General features: G+C 44.4%; 1 protein-coding gene across 6 annotated transcripts in view; it reads left to right on the top strand.

The window, feature by feature from the left end:
- The window catches only part of MYO1C (myosin IC), a 117903-nt gene that overhangs the window by 62199 nt on the left and 38653 nt on the right, over window positions 1-17051 (top strand). For all 6 annotated transcript variants that reach the window (XM_067566016.1, XM_067566020.1, XM_067566017.1 and 3 more), the window contains 9 exons: window positions 5195-5374; window positions 5749-5847; window positions 6092-6205; window positions 8521-8592; window positions 8895-9014; window positions 9299-9381; window positions 10140-10245; window positions 11907-11987; window positions 16374-16465. In XM_067566016.1, the coding sequence (XP_067422117.1) occupies window positions 5195-5374; window positions 5749-5847; window positions 6092-6205; window positions 8521-8592; window positions 8895-9014; window positions 9299-9381; window positions 10140-10245; window positions 11907-11987; window positions 16374-16465 (947 nt within the window). The remainder of the gene's footprint in view (window positions 1-5194; window positions 5375-5748; window positions 5848-6091; window positions 6206-8520; window positions 8593-8894; window positions 9015-9298; window positions 9382-10139; window positions 10246-11906; window positions 11988-16373; window positions 16466-17051) is intronic.

Here is a 17051-nt window from a genome sequence, read left to right on the forward strand (position 1 = left end):
AGAGGCTTTATCTGCAGGTCTGTGACCCAGTGCCTCCCTGGGATCTCAACCTGGTCCTCTCGAGACTCACGGGGGCCCCCCTTTGAACTCATGGCTTCATGCCCTCTGCTCATGCTTTCATGGAAGGTAGCCTTCCTGGTGGCCATTACCTCAGCGAGAAGGGTCTCCAAGATTAGGGCTTTGACCTCGGAGTCCCCTTATACAGTATTCTATAATGATAAGTTGCAGTTGAGGCCGCATCCAGCCTTCCTGCCCAAGGTGGTTTCCCTATTTCATTGTAATCAAAATATTTTTCTCCCCGTGTTTTTTCCCAAACCGCACACTTTGGAGGAGGAGAGGAGATGGCATTCGCTGGATGTGAGATGAGCCCTGGCCTTCTACATCGAGTGTACAAAGCCATTCCAGAAATCGATGCAGCTCTTCGTCGCAGTCGCTGACCGGATGAAAGGCTCACCTGTCTCCACCCAGTGCATCTCCTCGCGGATTACATCTTCCATCAAGTTCTGCTACAAGCAGGCGAGGGTGCCGCTCCCGGGAACCATCACAGCACACTCAACCAAAGTTCAAGCCTCATCTACAGCCTTCCTGGAGTGATTGCCCCTGCAGGATATCTGCAAAGCTGCCACCTGGTCGTTGGTGCATACCTTCACGTCCCACTACGCCATCGTTTATCAGGTGAGAGAGGACATGGGATTCAGCAGAACCGGGCTGAGGGTAGCTCACCGCTAACTCCTACCCACCTCCAAAGGTATTGCTTGTTAGTCACCTGTAATGGAATGGACATGAGCAATCACTCGAAGAAGAAAACAAGGTTACTTACCAGTAACTGATGTTCTTCGAGATGTGTTGCTCATGTCCATTCCACAACCCACCCCCCGCTGCCAGAGTTGGCAGAAAGAAGGGACTTAGGGGGCGTAGGGTCTGCAGCACCTCATATACCGTAGCATGTGTGTAGGGCTCCGGGGGTGCCGTAGCCGCCCTACGGGATCTGCTAAGGGGAAAAAAGTTCCGGGAACCGTGCCCGGAAGCGTGCACACATCTGTAGTGGAATGGACATGAGCAACACATCTCGAAGAACATCAGTTACTGGTAAGTAACCTTGTTTTATCTTCCGGAGATGGGAACTCTCCCCAGGTGGACCTGTTCACAGCCAAACAGAACAGGAAATGTCAGTGTTTCTGTTCCCTTCATGGACCCAACAGCAGCTCGCTTCCTGACGCATTTCTCCTGCAGTGGCCAAGAGGCCTGATGTACGCCTTTTTACCGATCCCTCTCATCCACAAAAAAGATCAAGGGGGGCAAAGCGCGGGTCATAATGCTCGCTCAGGCATGGTCCCGTCAACACTGACTTGACACATTGCTGGATCTGCCAGTAGCAGCCCCTTGGACACTCCCAACCGCCCTGACTTGATTTCACAGGATCACAATTGGCTGTTACACCCAAACCGAACCTCCTTCCATCTAATGGCATGGATGCTGCATGATTAAGCCTTGAGAAGCAGGCTTGCTCCACTCAGGTTCAGAAAGCCCTGCTGGAAAGCAGAAAATCCTCTACTAGAGCTACTTACCTGGCAAAACTGTTACCCTAAACTTTGGATCCAGATGACCCGATAGTGGCTTAGGTATACTAATGAACCAATCCCAAGCCTTAATTCTAAAAGCAGGTAATGGGGAGTGGTCTGCCTTAGGAGATGTACAAGGGTTTACCAGGGGTTTCCGTTTAAATAATCTTCTCTCTCTCTAACATGACATCATCGAGGCCACCATTTTAGATTTCTAACTAAAACTTCCTCTAAGCTATCATTATTTACTATTTATCAAAAGCCTTAAATCTAAAACTAACTATATTCTTATTCATGCCTAAACATTATGATGATATCACCACATTTGTTGTTGTAATTAGAATAGATGAAAATCCACAATGTTTTTATTCCTCTCTGCCTGTCTGCTTTTCAACTGTGTGGCTACATGCTGTCCAGTGTCATACCATGGGTCTCTGGCTCCTGGGGGCCAGACTTATATTGGCGCCCCTCCCATCTTCCTCCCCCATCAGCAGCAGCGCCCCATGGGGCGGGTGTGTGTGTCTGCTGGCCTGTTTTCCGCTCTCCCCACTTCCCCCGTCAGCAGCAGTGCCCCGTAGGAGGGTCTGCAGGCCTGTGTCCCACTCTCCACAATTCCTCACCATCGGCGGCGGCAGCAGCAGCAGCGGTATGTTCCCCACTCCCCCGTCAGTGGCAGCAGCAGTGTGGGCAGTGCCCCATGGGGGGGGTCTCTGTGGGCCCATTTCCTGCTCTCCCCCCGCTGTGGGAGTGGTGGGGACCACTCAGCAGCGGGTGGGGGGTGCAAGGGGTATGACAGGCTCTGATCCCCTTGCACCTAGCGGAGGGGCCTGGGAGTACGCCCTGGCTGCCTGTGACGGGACTGCTCCTGCTCCGAGGGCCTGGCCAGCACTCTCCTGTAGTCCTGCATCTGAGTGCTTGCTCCCCCTCCCCCCCCCAGTACGCCACTGATGTTGTCTCTGGTGCTGATGTCCTTGTATGAACTAGACGCAGCTTAAAAATCTCTTGTATCAAAGTGAAAATGCTTCTCCTGCTCCGCTGCGGAACAAAACCTCTACTCAACCCAGGTACTGTTGCACTCCATTCTGGAGTACTTACTCTACTTGAAACATCAAGAGTTGGCATTATCGTCAATCAGGATACACCTGGCGGCCATCTCAGCCTTTCACTCGCGTATCCAGGGCAGATCAATCTTCTCCCATGAGGTCGTGGCCAGATTCCCGAAAGGCTTGGAAAGGCTCATTATGCAGATCAGAGACCCGGTTCCCCCATGGGACCTCAACCTAGTTTTGTCCAGACTCATTGGGCCTCTCTTCGAGCCCATGGCATCCTGTTCGCTTTTTCAGTTATCATGGAAAGTTGCCTTTCTGGTGGCAATTACATCAGTGAGGCGAGTCTCTGAAATCAAGGCTCTAATATCGGATCCTCCCTATACTGTGTTTTACAAAGATAAAGTTCAGCTGTGCCCTCATTTCTCATTTCTATCAAAGGTGGTTTCACAATTTCATGTCAACCAGGACATCTTCCTTCCAGTCTTTTTTCCAAAGCCTCACAGCTCTAGCAGAGAGAGATGCCTGCACGCCTTGGATGTCAGCTGAGCATTGGCTTTCTACATCGAAAAAACTAAGCCCTTCCAAAAATCTGCACGGCTCTTCATTGCAGTCACTGAGCAAATTAAGGGTTTGCCAGTCTCATCACAAAGGATTTCCTTCTGGGTCACCACCTGCATCCAAACTTGTTACAAGCAGGCAAAGGTCATGCCTCCTGCCGTTCTGACAGCCCATTCAACAAGAATAGAGGCTTTGTCGGTGATTTTCTTAGCTCAGGTTCCAATACAGGACATTTGCAGGGCAACGACTTGGTCTTCTGCTTACACCTTCACGTCCCGAGGTATGAGTCGCCAAGGCAGGGGGAGAGATCCAGAGGCTCAGGGGTGTTGGTGCCGGCTAGGGGCTGGGCTGCGGGGGCAGAGGCGGCCAGGCACAGTGCACCTAGAGGCCCTGGACCTCTCATGCGGTAGGCGGGGCCAAGGGAGCTGCTGGAAGGGAGAGGCGGGAGACTGGAGACCAGACCAAAGCAAGGTGGGATCCAGGGGCTGAGGGGCGTTGCTGCCACCTGCCACTATTCCATCACGCAACAGGCCTGGGACAATAGAGGCTTTGGCAGAGTGGTATTATAATTGGTCCACCTGTGAACTCCTGGCCTACCTCCAGAGGTCCTACTTGTGGGTCACCTGACATGGAATGTACATGAGCAAACACTTGAAGAAGAAAAAGTGGTTATTAAATCTTCTGTAACTACTGTTCTTAGAGATGTGTTGCTCATGTCCGTTCCATGACCCACCCTCCTTCTCCTCTGTTGGAGTTCTGACAAGAAGGAACTGGAGATAGGGGGACTTAGCAGCACCCCTTATACCGTTGCATTTGTGCATCACTGCAGAGGGTGTTAGAGCTGGCCCTCCAGATACTACTGAGAGAAAAATCTCTGGCACCTGTGCTTCTGGTGCACACACACACACCTGACATGGAATGGACATGAGCAACACATCTCAAAGAACAGTTATGGAAAGTTAGTAACCATTTTTGTGTGTGTGCGTGCAGCTCCCATCAACTAATCATGCTTGTAGGCACAGCTCACAAACTTTCAATTATAATTCAATTAAGAGCTAAAAATGACCGTAGATGAAACATTTTAAAAAACCTTCCCATTACACCCTTTTTCTTCAGGGCCACCTCTTTACCAACCTTTGAATAGCTAGTCAGTGGTTTTTTAGGAGATATTTTTCAATAGTGAAAAGTAGGACTCCAAGGAAAGATTTCAGCCAGGGCACAGATTCAAAGGTTTTCTGTTAAAAATATATTAAGAGAAACCAAATCAAAACTTCATTAATAGTTCAAAGGGCATAAAAATTAATCCAGTGAAAAATCTCACACCAGTTGGCCACCTACTTTTAGAGAAAAATATGAATCTCTGCTCCATTTTTACTGAATCATCTCCATTTTTATGTAGATTTTTTTTAATGGAGGGCACAGGGGTCCTGGGGGGGAGAGGGGGGGGGAGGAGAGAAGAAGAAGCATGTGATCCTGAAATGAAAGACTGAGTATGCACAATGAGACAGAATTAAGATTGCTCAAGCAACCTTAATTTTCTTTAACTTATCTTTTGTTTCCTCTCTAAACAAAATACCACAATCCCATGAAAATTATAGTGTAAATACCCAGATAAACTGAAATGGTCCTAAGCTTTTAAATATCTCTTTCGATCTGGATTCCATTCTTTTCTCTAATATAGGAGAAATGGAAAAGGTCCAGAGAATGGCAACAAGATTATTAGAGACATGGATGGGAATCCAAGTCAAGAGACATATAATTTTTTTTGTGATGGGGTGGCATTATATTTTTAGTTTTATTCTCTAATACTTTGTTTTTGATCTACTCTGTGGAAGTCCAAGAGCTCAAGCTTGCACTCAATATCTGTTAGTTTATGAGCTAGATGATGATGCTATTACATGACAAAGATTACTTCTATTTTTTGTAACCCATTATTCCGAACTCTCTTTGATATTCTGCTATCAAAGAAGCAGCAGAATTTTCCTTTGTCCTTGTGAATATTTAAATTTATCTTTTTTGGTTTAGGGGGCACCTGTGGGGGGTCACATCCTGAACTACCTACTGGAGAAATCTCGGGTTGTCCATCAGAATCACGGAGAGAGGAATTTTCACATCTTCTACCAGCTGTTAGAGGGAGGGGAAGATGACCTACTGCGGCGTCTCGGCCTTGAAAAGAATCCCCAACACTACCATTATCTAGTGAAGGTGTGAATAGGGTCCAGCAGTTTGCTAATTTCTTGGGAAATTTGGTTTGCATGTTCTCAGTAAAGAGAAAAAATGTACTTACCCAATAGACTTGGTTGGTGTTGAAGGAGAGATCAGAGTGTTTGTCTTGAAGGAGAGAGAAACTTTCTGGGAGAAAAGTTAATAATGATGAACATTACTAACGATCCTGTATTATAGGATAAATGCGATTCTTCGTTTATTACTTCTCAGTGTCTTTTCCTCACTTCACTGAGTTACAGTGAGATAACTGTGAGATGGCCCTTCTGTAACAGTTAACATGATAGAACTGTAAGGGGTGTATGTACAATATGTCTGACTGTAAGGTTACTATCTCTCAAAATCTGTGTTTTTAGGGTCAGTGTGCAAGGGTCAGTTCCATCAGTGATAAAAACGACTGGAAGGTTGTGCGAAGGGCCCTGTCAGTCATTAACTTCAGTGACAATGAGGTAGAGGTAAGAAATACTTTGCAGGACATCTAAGTCTTCTCCCCTTAAAGGAGTGTCCTGCTTCAGTTATTTTTTTCTGCCAGATGGCAGCCTTTAATGTTTGCCCTGCAGAAAGCTAAATATAAAAATGTCTTCCAGTAATGGACATATAAAGGAACTCCCCTCTCTCCCCCCAGCCTTCACTAAAATTTAATCCATATTAATTCCCATTTTCTTGACCATTATTTCTTCTGTGTTCTTCTTATACTAGGATTTGCTGAGCATTGTAGCTAGTGTGTTGCATCTGGGGAATGTGCAGTTTGCTGAAGATGAACAGGGCAATACTCAGGTGACAACAGAGAACCAGATTAAATATCTGGCCAGGGTGAGTATAATCCCTTGGAAACATTCCCATATAGCAACATACTTAGTTCTGTTGTTGTATTACTACAGGATAAGATTTAGTAGTTTTAGATCTTGACATTATTAAAGGGACGACATCAATTAAAAGTCTCTTTTCTGTCTGAAATAATTAGTCAGAGGTTGAAAATGTTACCCAATTCCTATTAGCCTGTGTGGAAAAACACCTTCCATATACTTTCTCTGAGCCTATGCCCCCCTGATATTATAGGAATAACATAATTGTGTAATGTTTGTGTATTATGCTTAATAGTCACATATTTTTAGTAAATGCAGAAAAAATATTCTCTGAATATATTATTCAATATATTTTATCTTGTTTGTTGATTAACATATTTGCAGAATAGTATTTGACCTATTGTGAGCTGCTCCAGTACAGCACAAAGTAATTGCTGAATAAATAGTTTAATAACCGCTGTCCCGTTTGTTGCATAAAATATTCCTCAAGTACCATTTGACCAGCCCTACTAACTCCATCTCTCTTGTTTATGTTAGATCTTTCCTCCTCCTCCCCCGCCCTATTGTGCTCTCTACCTCCTCCCTGTATTTTTTGACTCTCTTCCTTTTTCTAAGGGCTAGTCTACACTACAGAGCCTTTGCTGGTATAGTTATACCAGTAATACGTATAAGTATATACCAGCAAAAGGATTTGTTTTGCTGGTATATCGCTCCGAATGACAATAAGCTATACTGGCAGAAGGACTCTTTTTGCTGGTATAAACTGTGTCTGCACAGAGGGATTTGCCAGCACAGCTATGCTGGCAAAACTTTGTAGTGTAGACCTGGCCTAAATATCTTGCGTCTCTTTTCTAGCTTATCCCCTGTTTTTCTGCTGCCCATCCCATGCCTATCCACGCACCCATATGCAGGACCTTAGAGTTTTACCAGAGTCCTAATGGCCATAAACAGTTATTCTACTGTCTTGGAGCATTGCTCAGTTGAGAACTTAATATACACTCCCAAGTTCTGGAGTTCCTGCCAGTATCCTGTTCCTAGATCCCACTCAGGGGCTTCATCTTTCATATCAATTTTGGAGTCTACCTTCTCTCCAAACCCCCTTTTGGCTACTGAGAGACAGAAGAGCAGTCTCTCTCTTTTTTTCTCTTTTTGTTCCAGAGCCATATATTTGCAGTGTGGGTGGGTGTCTGAACTATTTAACCTCACTCCCAACCTCCTAGTTGCTGTAATAAGTTTCTCCCCGTATTGTTGCACCCCATTGGCTTTCTCTTACTCTACACCAATCTCTCTCTCTCTCTTCCCCCAAATAGATGGCATGCCTGCCCCTGCTGGTACTCACTATTTATTATTAAATAAGTAGTGTCCTGATGTTCTGATTAGGATTACTGTATCTGTGCTGGATGCAGTATAAACACCCTCTTTCCCCAAAGCGCTTACAATTTAAGATGACAACTGACGTGAAGAGTGGGAAAAGAGGAATACAATAAATTATAAATAAAATTGATATGTATTTGCATTAAGAGAATTATAGGTTGTCAACTTTTTCACATTTGCTTTTTGGTCCGCTATTAATTAGATTATTTCTTGTAGGCATCGCACCAGAGATGGTCTTGAGGAGGGATTTGGAGAAGAGGGTAGTGGCCTTACAGATCAGGTTAGAGAGGATAATCCAGGTGTAAGGGATGGCCAAAAAGAGGGCACAATGATGTTTGTGGGAAAAGCTGACCAACAGGCAGATGAGGCTGATATCATTGGTAGAGCAGAGGAGGCAGAAGGATAAAGGGGTAATGCAGTAACAGATGAGAGGAAGAGAAGAAGGGAGGAGCAAAGTTATGGGAAGTATTGATGGAGAAGATGGGAAATGGGGAAACCAGTGAAAATATTGAGTATGTGAGTGATAGCAATAGGTGAGGAAGATGATCTCAACTGCTGCTTTTTGAATTGTATGTGTTGGAGAGGCTAGAAAAGGTGGTTATAGTAATCATGGTATGAGATAATGAAGTCTGGGTGAGTGTTTTGATTGTCTGGACAGAGAGAAAAGAGTAGATCTTAGAAAGTGTGATATTCATTTCTGTGTACTCAGCTGGAATAGTAAACCAGAAATGTCCAATCATCCTACCTTACTATTAAGTGAATATTGGGCATGTGACTGCTAGAATGAGGAGTGAATCATTGTGTATCTCAGCAGTGGACAAGATGTGTCAGTGAGTGAAGAGCAGGACTTGCATGTAGCTGTGGGACCTAAAGTTTCTGTTGTCTCTAAAACAGATGTCAAATTAATAATACTTTTTCTAATTGAGTTTTCCTTTTGATGGTTTGCAGCTCCTGGGGGTTGAGGGCTCTTTGCTCCGGGAAGCACTGATCCACAAGACGATCATAGCAAAAGGGGAAGAGGTGAGAACATAAGGTGGAAAACTGGGAGATATTCAGAACTGAAGCCAACTAATATGGTCTGCTTCGTTATCAGGTTTAAATAGTCCACCTTCTGGTTACAGATTTCTCACCATTCTGAGAAAAATTGTCTGTGCGTTTCTTGGTCTCATGTAACCTGCTTGTGACGATTAATCTGTACTGCTGGGAAATTGTGATGTGGGCATAGCCCGGACAAGAGGCTGTAGTGTGGAGTGACTAGTTATTGAGTTACATTGCTCAGTGGGCTGACTGTTTAAATTTGTCTCTTCTCCTTCCACATATAGTTGGTCAGTCCTCTGAATCTGGAGCAGGCAGCCTATGCACGGGATGCTCTAGCCAAGGCAGTGTATGGGCGCACCTTCTCCTGGCTAGTGAATAAGATTAACAAGTCTCTTGCCTACAAGGTAAACTCATCTCTCATTTACACTTCCATGATCATGCTATACGATTGTCCTACTAAGTGGGTGGGAACAGTGAGTTCAAATAATAGAACTGAGAAGCAGGAAAGGGGTTCACCTCAATACTGAACAATGTTTTCCTGGCTGCATTCCTCTCTCACTAAGAGGAGTGAGAACCAAACACTAGAATTATATGGAGGAAAATACCAGTGGACGTTCATGACTGCTTTAGACCCTAATGATTAAAGCTACACCGAAGGTTGACCAAGTATTCTGTGCCTTTGTTGCAGGAGGCAGAGTGCCAAGACTGGAGGATTGCAACAGTTCTAGGGCTGCTTGACATTTATGGATTTGAGGTTTTCCAGCACAATAGGTTTGTTTCAGCACAATGTCTTTGAACTTTGTATAACCCTGTTTCCTGTTATTTAATCTTGTTAGTTTATTTCCTTCCCTTTCCTTGCCTGGCACTTTTTAATAGGAGTTGATGTAACATGAGATTAGGTCTCAACTTCAGGAAATCAACAAAATACCTGACAGTAGTAGGTAAACACCTTCTGAGCGAGAGGCCTAATCTCAGCATCTCTAGATAGGGACCCTACTAGAACTCAGCATTCACAACTGTTTATCATCTTAATGTTTCAAAGATGCTGAACTGAACTGATTTTTGCCTGTCTTGGAGCCTGTCTACACAACAGCTGTAATCACAGCAGCATGTAGTTGTATGGCATGGGTGTGGGAGTCCTTCTAACACATTTTTCTTGTAATGTGAATGAGAAAGCACAGCTATAGACCTATTTTATGGAATTATATTGGTGCCTGAAACCTAACTATGGCAGGTATCCACACTGTGACATTGTTGGATTTGTAGTGTAGAGAAGCCTTTATTTATATCTGCTGTACCCATGTTCCTCCTTACTCACCTCTAATGGCTCCTCCTCTGTTCTGGGGCGAATCTGACTATTAATCGGTTAATCTCTGTAGAGCTCATAGGAGTGTCTAGATCATTTGCTTGTATCTCTCTTGAATTGTACCCAGATTATGCATGCTGTTTGACCAAAATGGTACAGATTTTGTTTTTATTGAAATACAGCATGGGATTAACTAATTCTTTCTGATTTTGTTTGTTTGCAGCTTTGAGCAGTTTTGTATTAATTATTGTAATGAAAAACTGCAGCAACTCTTCATAGAACTCACACTAAAATCAGAACAAGAGGAGTATGAGTCAGAAGGCATAGCGGTAAGAGCCAAGACCTCATTTTGTATTGTTTTCTCTGTAGCATCTCCTATTGGGAGAGGCCAGCTTTAATTAATGGTGTCTGATGATAACTGATAACTACAGTATGTAAAATAAGGATTTGAAAGTAAATATTTATTTTTACCATGTTGCAGTCAGTGTATGATCCACTAGAGCTAGCTCATACAAGACGGGTTTCAAACTAGGCTCTGTGTTTGCACATGCAATCACATGCTCACACAGATGATAGCACTTATTCGAGCAAAACCCATTCAGATTAGAACTAGACCTGTTCCAGCATAAGTGATTATCTTGTTCTGTAGTCCTTGGTCTATACAAAACAACAATTGTAATACTGCAGTCATCTAAGGAAGCTTGTCTTGTAGGTTGCCGGGTTAGAAGCTGTGTGTTTGGCACTAAAAGTCTTGCATTCTTTGGCATATGCAGTTGTGCTGGCTGCAATGGCACTTGTAATTTTGAGGCTCTCAAACATCAGAATTAGTCCATAGATTTTTGTCCTGTCAAGAGTTCCACATGATACTGTAGGCTTTTGGCATTTGGCTGCCCAGAAAATGTAGATCCTACCAATGTATTTTTGAAAAATGGTTCCATTCTTGCTGAAGCAAGGCTTCAACAAAACCCAAACCATTGCCTTTCAGCCGTCTGAGCCAGACTTGTAGGAAGGGCAGAGTGGTGATTGATTTATGGTTTATCTTTTATGTGCTGCTGTTGGGATTCCTTAGTCATATAATTAAGAAATAGCAGAAGCTTCTGTGGTGGATTCTCTGCTTAATTATTGTCTTGAGATTCTGTGTAGGTACATGGTGCTGGCTATAAGACATTCAGATGCTACACTGTGGTTGCTATAGAAGAACCTAGATAGATAGGAGAATAAGGATGCTGTAAGACAGATCTCTAGAAATTTCTGTGCTCCTTCCTCAGCTGTTACTGCCAACTAAATGTATTTTTTTTGAATGGCTTGGTTCCCAATTCTGAAGAGGTTCTTTCTTTTGAATCCTGCATTCGGAATTTGTAGATCATTTTCAGAGCAGAAACCACAGAGATCAGCTGTCACCCAAGTCCGGGAGACCGTCTTTTGCAAATTTGAATGAGATGAGGAACTGGGATGACATGATTCAGTGATGACCTGGAACAGAGAGAAATATTTCATTTTAGGCTGGTTTGGTTTCAGGAATAGTCAGTCTGTGTGTGACGTATGCGAAGCAGGAGCAAGAGTCACAGTTCTGTACTATTTTAGTTCCATAATATGAGATTTTATATCCCTAGTTGCAACTGCTTAGTGTATTTGAATCAGACTTCTGTTTAATCCCTTTGGTAAAGAGCAACACTGTCCACTCCACCAGTATTTCAGAATAGAGACCTTGGTTGCATAGCTTTCCCCTTTCCTTTTGGTCATGATGGGACAAAAATATTCACCTTCTCTCTGGCAAAAATAAAAGGAATACAGAGAGATCAGAAAAATAAATGTATGTGTATGAAAGAAATATATCTTTCAGACTTGAGATGTCGGCCTCAGGAAAACTATTTTAAATATTTTCTATCCTCTGAAATACACTGATCACTCAGACTATTTCCTTCTAGTGCAGAATCAAGATCTTTAATTAAACAGTCTTTAATTTTTTGTGTCTCTTTGTGAATGGCAGTGGGAACCTGTCCAGTATTTCAATAACAAAATCATTTGTGATTTGGTGGAAGAGAAATTCAAAGGCATAATTTCTATTTTGGTGAGTTCACAAACCTGTACTTATTTATTTATTTTTAATTTAAGATATTTAGAAGCATAATGGGAAATGAATAGACTTGGGTGAAAAGGAAGTGGAGGCTGGTGTAAAGGTTGTTTGTGGGAGTGGTAGGTATGAGGATTGCGGAGGGAGGTGGAGATGTGAGTAGAGCCCAGTGTTAAGCATGTGATGTGTTAGACCCAGAGGCTAACTGTCCTTCATGCTTGTTTTTGTATTTGCTGATATCTCTAACCACACAGTACTGTTTTCTATAGAACTTTACACTGAATAAACTAGAAGCTGCTTTTTAAGCAAAGCTGTTTTAACTTATATTTTTATTGGGGGTAATATTGAGACGTATATCTGTAATGCCATACAATGCATACATTCAAATAAATTTCTCATTAACCACATTCAAGATGATAGAAGGAAACCATCAACAGAAAATAAATGTCTGAATCCACAAAAGCTTTTTGCCCCTTCCCCCTTAAACTGTCTCGTCCAAGAGTGTCCTGCAGAGAGTCTGTTTCGGGGGAGAGGAGTGGCGGGGTTCTGAGCAGAAAGCCTATTGTCAAGAGAACTCCTTTTTGCAAAATATTTGAATTTCTCCGTCCTGACTCTCGGGTTGTAAAAATTATACAGCCATAGTGAGGTGTGGATGCAGTTCAGAAGAGGCAGAGTGAGCCTTGGTCAAAGTAGTCACCTGATCTTTGATCTCCTGCTCCGAGCAGCTATTGTGACAGCTGAACTATGTGGCAAAATGGATGTGCCTCGCTGTTGTTTGTTCTGTGAGGATGGGAGAGGAATTCTCTCACTGAAGTGGCTGGGATGGGAGAGGGGAATTGAGTAAACTGAGGCTACAACGTTGCTCAACTCCTGCTGTAGGTTTGAATGATTCTCCACATGGGTTCCATGCTTGGTGCATGCAGGATTGGATTCTTTTGGTCAACAGTGTCTCCTGGGGCTGTACTTGTGCCATATATATCCTGGTCTGTCCCCCAGTACAAAGGCATAAAGGGCAGAGCAGGCCCAACCATCCTTCAGTTCTTTCTTATCGCTTGTGACAATCAGTGTCCACCATCCCTATGCACTGTGCTGGTGTTAGTTAGCAACCTTAGTTGTTTTTTAGTTCATATAGTTATTGCCAGTTGGCTAATATTTTTATATATAATTTTCTTAGATAAGTTTCAGTGTAGGTTAGACATAAACCCCCCACCCGCCAAAAGGTGCTAGCAATATGGCAGAAGCTAAATCACTGGGGTTCGAAACCTGCCTCTTGTGATGTTTCAATGCTGCGTAGCAACTGGCATGCCTTGGAGAGGGACATGGACCCAAGCAACAGTCCATACATTGGTCTTTCTCTGAGCACATACAGAATGCTAGCGAAGCCCACCTGAAGTTATTCCTCCTCAAGAGCTCAAAGCACGCCTCCTCAGACACTGAGACATAAGTCAAAACCAGTCTGCAGTCCTCTGATCAGTTCCTCTCCATTAGTGGCCTGGTGAGCTGAGATTCCACCTGCACTCCTGGGTCACATCTACTAAGAGATTCCAGTCATCCATCTCCATTCTGGCATCAGTCTTCTGACAGGCAGGGACGACAGGAGATAGGAGGCACAAAAGTCACCTTCTCAGGTGCCTGACAAGTCAAAACACAGACTTCTGACTCATCTCAGGCTCAACCTTCTAAGGGCCAAAAGTCTGAGGTCCCCTCCAGTGCCCCAGTACAGACTACTAAGAGAGCCCCAGTTGCACCCACGATATCTGTGGACTGTTTTTTCTCAGTACCCAGAGCCTTGGGAACTGGTCACCTCCAAACCATGTTCTTCAGTACCCAGCATTACCTGCTCTCTTGATACGCAAAGCATACAGAGTACTGAGTGATTTTACTATGGACCTGACACTGCCGTTGTCTCCCCTGAAAAGGCTGAGGGTGGTGACATAGTTGGTGAGTTATATGGGCCTGTGGTGCCCATGCTCCACCAATATTCAGGAACATGGGCCTGGCTCCACCAATATATCTGTGCTGATGCGAGACTGGCTGCAGAGCCTCCAGTGACACTCAGCCATGTAGGGACAGAGCACAGTGGCCCCCAGGGTGGCCCAGCCATTCTGCCCCCCTTTCCCGACACACTCTCAGCAGCTGGCCAGGAGCTGCTCGGGCACCGGCCCTGCCCCCAGGCAGCACGGAGGCCACTCCCCCTCCCAGTCCCACCCCTTCCCCGCCCCACTCCCATGTGGGTCCAGCGTCCTGGCCAGGAGCTGCTCCTGCCCCAAGCAGCACAGCGGCTGCTCCCAGCAGCACAAGAGCTGCACCCACCTCCTGGCCCCACCCCTCTCCCATGTGGCCTGGCCGATACCTACCTACCACCACACCCCCACCCACACACACACACCCACCCACCCACCCACTAGGGGCTTACAAGGCTGGTGGGGGGACTTGGACCTGTTCTGGGCACCACCAAAATTATACAAACCTGGTGCCCATGGGTGGTGATATTTTAAGCCACCAACTACTGAACTATTGGCACAGCAAGTCAAGGTGGTATCTTCAGTACCAACTTCTTCCCTTTATATACAGGGCACTTTGGATAGACTGTTCCTTTGCTTGGAGGAAGTGTACTCTTTCTCCTCATCCCCATCTAAATATATCTCCCACTCACTCACCTTCTCCCCCTTGGGTACCACATTGGGAAAATAGAAGACGACCTGGACTCATAGAAGACATCCCTCTTGGTACCCTCCTGTGTGTCCCCCACCTCCGTACTTATCCAGCACTGGCCCTACTGGACACACTGGGGTGTATGCCCATATTCCTGTAAGCCTGCATCATGTGGCCCTCCAGGGTTAGATTCCCCCTCTTCAAAGATGCAATATGGACCATCCCAGCCAGGTCAACTAATGAAGCCTCAGATCCAGGAAAGAAAGGAAAATGAGGAAGAACAACCACGAGGGGAAGAAGTTGTTCGTGCTGTGATCTCATCCTCCACTGATCAGGCAGTAAGCCCCTCTATAGCTTCCTCAGTGGATGATCTTAAATTATTCAAAGAGCTCATTAAACACATGGCAGAGATGCTGGATATACCACTAGAAGTAGTGCAGGAGAAGTCCCTGGAGTTCCTGGGTATCTTGCACCCTTCGTTGCCCAGCAGGCTTCCCATGCCAATTGATGAAAACCCATTGGAGCCCACAAAGGACCTCTGGCACACACCAGCCTTGATACTGGTCACGTCCAAGCAGAAAGAAGGTACCATGTCACTTCCAAGGGATTTGAAGACTCTTATTCCCCCCAGTACCACATTTGCTTGTAGTGGCTGCTGTCCAGGAAAGGTCAAAAATAACAAATACCTCCCAGATTGACAGAGAAAAAGACGCAAAGAAACTAGACCTTTTACTCATTTTACTCATTAGCCAGCCACCAGATGTGTGTGGCTAATTATCAGTCTCTCATATCCAAGTACATTTATTGGAGCTGGGATAAGCTTTCTCAGTTTCTGGGCAAGCTACCACAAAACCATTGAGAGGAATTGAAAGCCAACATGACTGAGGGGCATTTGATAGCCTACACTTCTATCTAGGCTGTACTGTATGTGTCTGACACCACAGTGTGTATTGTGGCTATACTAGTGACAGTGAGGTGGTCTTCCTGGCTCCAGTCCCAGGGGATCCTCAGGCAGGAACAAATAACAATCAAGGACCTTCCCTTTGAGGACTATGAACTTCTTAATTCTAAAATGGATAAGGCCCTCTATTTTTTAGAAGACTACAGGGCAAATCTGTGTTCACAGTATCTGTATTTTTCCAGGACCAAGAAGGAAAGAAACAAGACAACAAGCTAGCTTAGGCAGCATCTCTATACCCAGTATTATTAACCCTAGAGAACTTCAGAGCTGTCTTAGTATGCTCTACTACACCAAGGCTTTGCTGCATATATATATATATATTCTCTAAACATCTAGCATCATTTCTGTACATAGATTAGTCCCAAGTTACAGGGCTTCAGCTGACTTCATTTTATGGTAATATTTTAATTATTCTGCTCTCGAAAATTCAGCTAAGCTGTGGGAGCAGACAAGTCCTTTGTATGTAGGGAGATGACCTCTCACCAAAAGTCGAAGTATGCTTGTCTTCACCTGCTGGTCAGAAAGAATCTAAAAGTCAAGTCAGCCTCCAAGAAGGGAAAAAATCACCTTTTCAACCCCACAGCTCTTTATTATATGAGTGAATTAGGCAGCTTCACTCAAAACAGAAACATGCTAGAGAAACTAAACTGAGGGCACCATTTTAGTGAGGTGGGGATAGATCTGGCTTGCCTGCTGACATGTAGAAGGAAATATTGAACACTTGCATTTAATTGTATTGCTGTGTTTGCTGATTCCTCTCGCTACAGGATGAGGAATGTCTGAGACCTGGGGATGCCACAGACATGACATTTTTGGAGAAGCTGGAGGAAACGGTGAAGAATCACCCTCATTTTCTCACGTGAGTGTTCAAGTAGCTGTTACTAGTTTTGTCTTTATAAGGAGGGACTAAATACAGAATAAAGCCAATGGGTTTTAAATATACCCAGTCTATGCTGTATCTATTATTTGTATTACAGTAGCACTCAGAGGTCCTAGCCAGATTGAGGTCCCGTTGTGCTGGGAAGTGCATAAAAGCATAAGACATTTGCTGTCCCAAAGAGCTTAAATTCTAAGTTTAAGACAACAGAATAAGTGGGTATAACTAACAAACAAAAATGAGGATAAAAAGGGGAGAAGAATAGTAATGATGTTATGGTGAGGATCTGTTATAGACCACCAAATCAAGAAGAGAGAGTGGATGAGAGATTCTTCAAGCAGGAAACAAGATTAGCTAACATACATGAGCTAGTATTAATGGGGGTTTCTTCTTCGAGTGCTTGCTCATGTCCATTCCACTATAGTTGTGTGCATGCCTCTGTGCACAATTACCCGGAACTTTTTTCACCATAGCAGATCCTGTAGGGTTGGCTCCAGTGCCCCCTGGAGCTCCATGCACATGCCGCGGTATATGAGGCGCTGCCGGCCCTACGCCCCCTCAGTTCCTT

The sequence above is a fragment of the Emydura macquarii genome, unplaced genomic scaffold (assembly GCF_026122565.2).
Source record: "Emydura macquarii macquarii isolate MOO-44397 ecotype Brisbane River unplaced genomic scaffold, CSIRO-AGI_Emac_v2 contig_2699, whole genome shotgun sequence".
Classification (NCBI taxonomy): domain Eukaryota; kingdom Metazoa; phylum Chordata; order Testudines; family Chelidae; genus Emydura; species Emydura macquarii.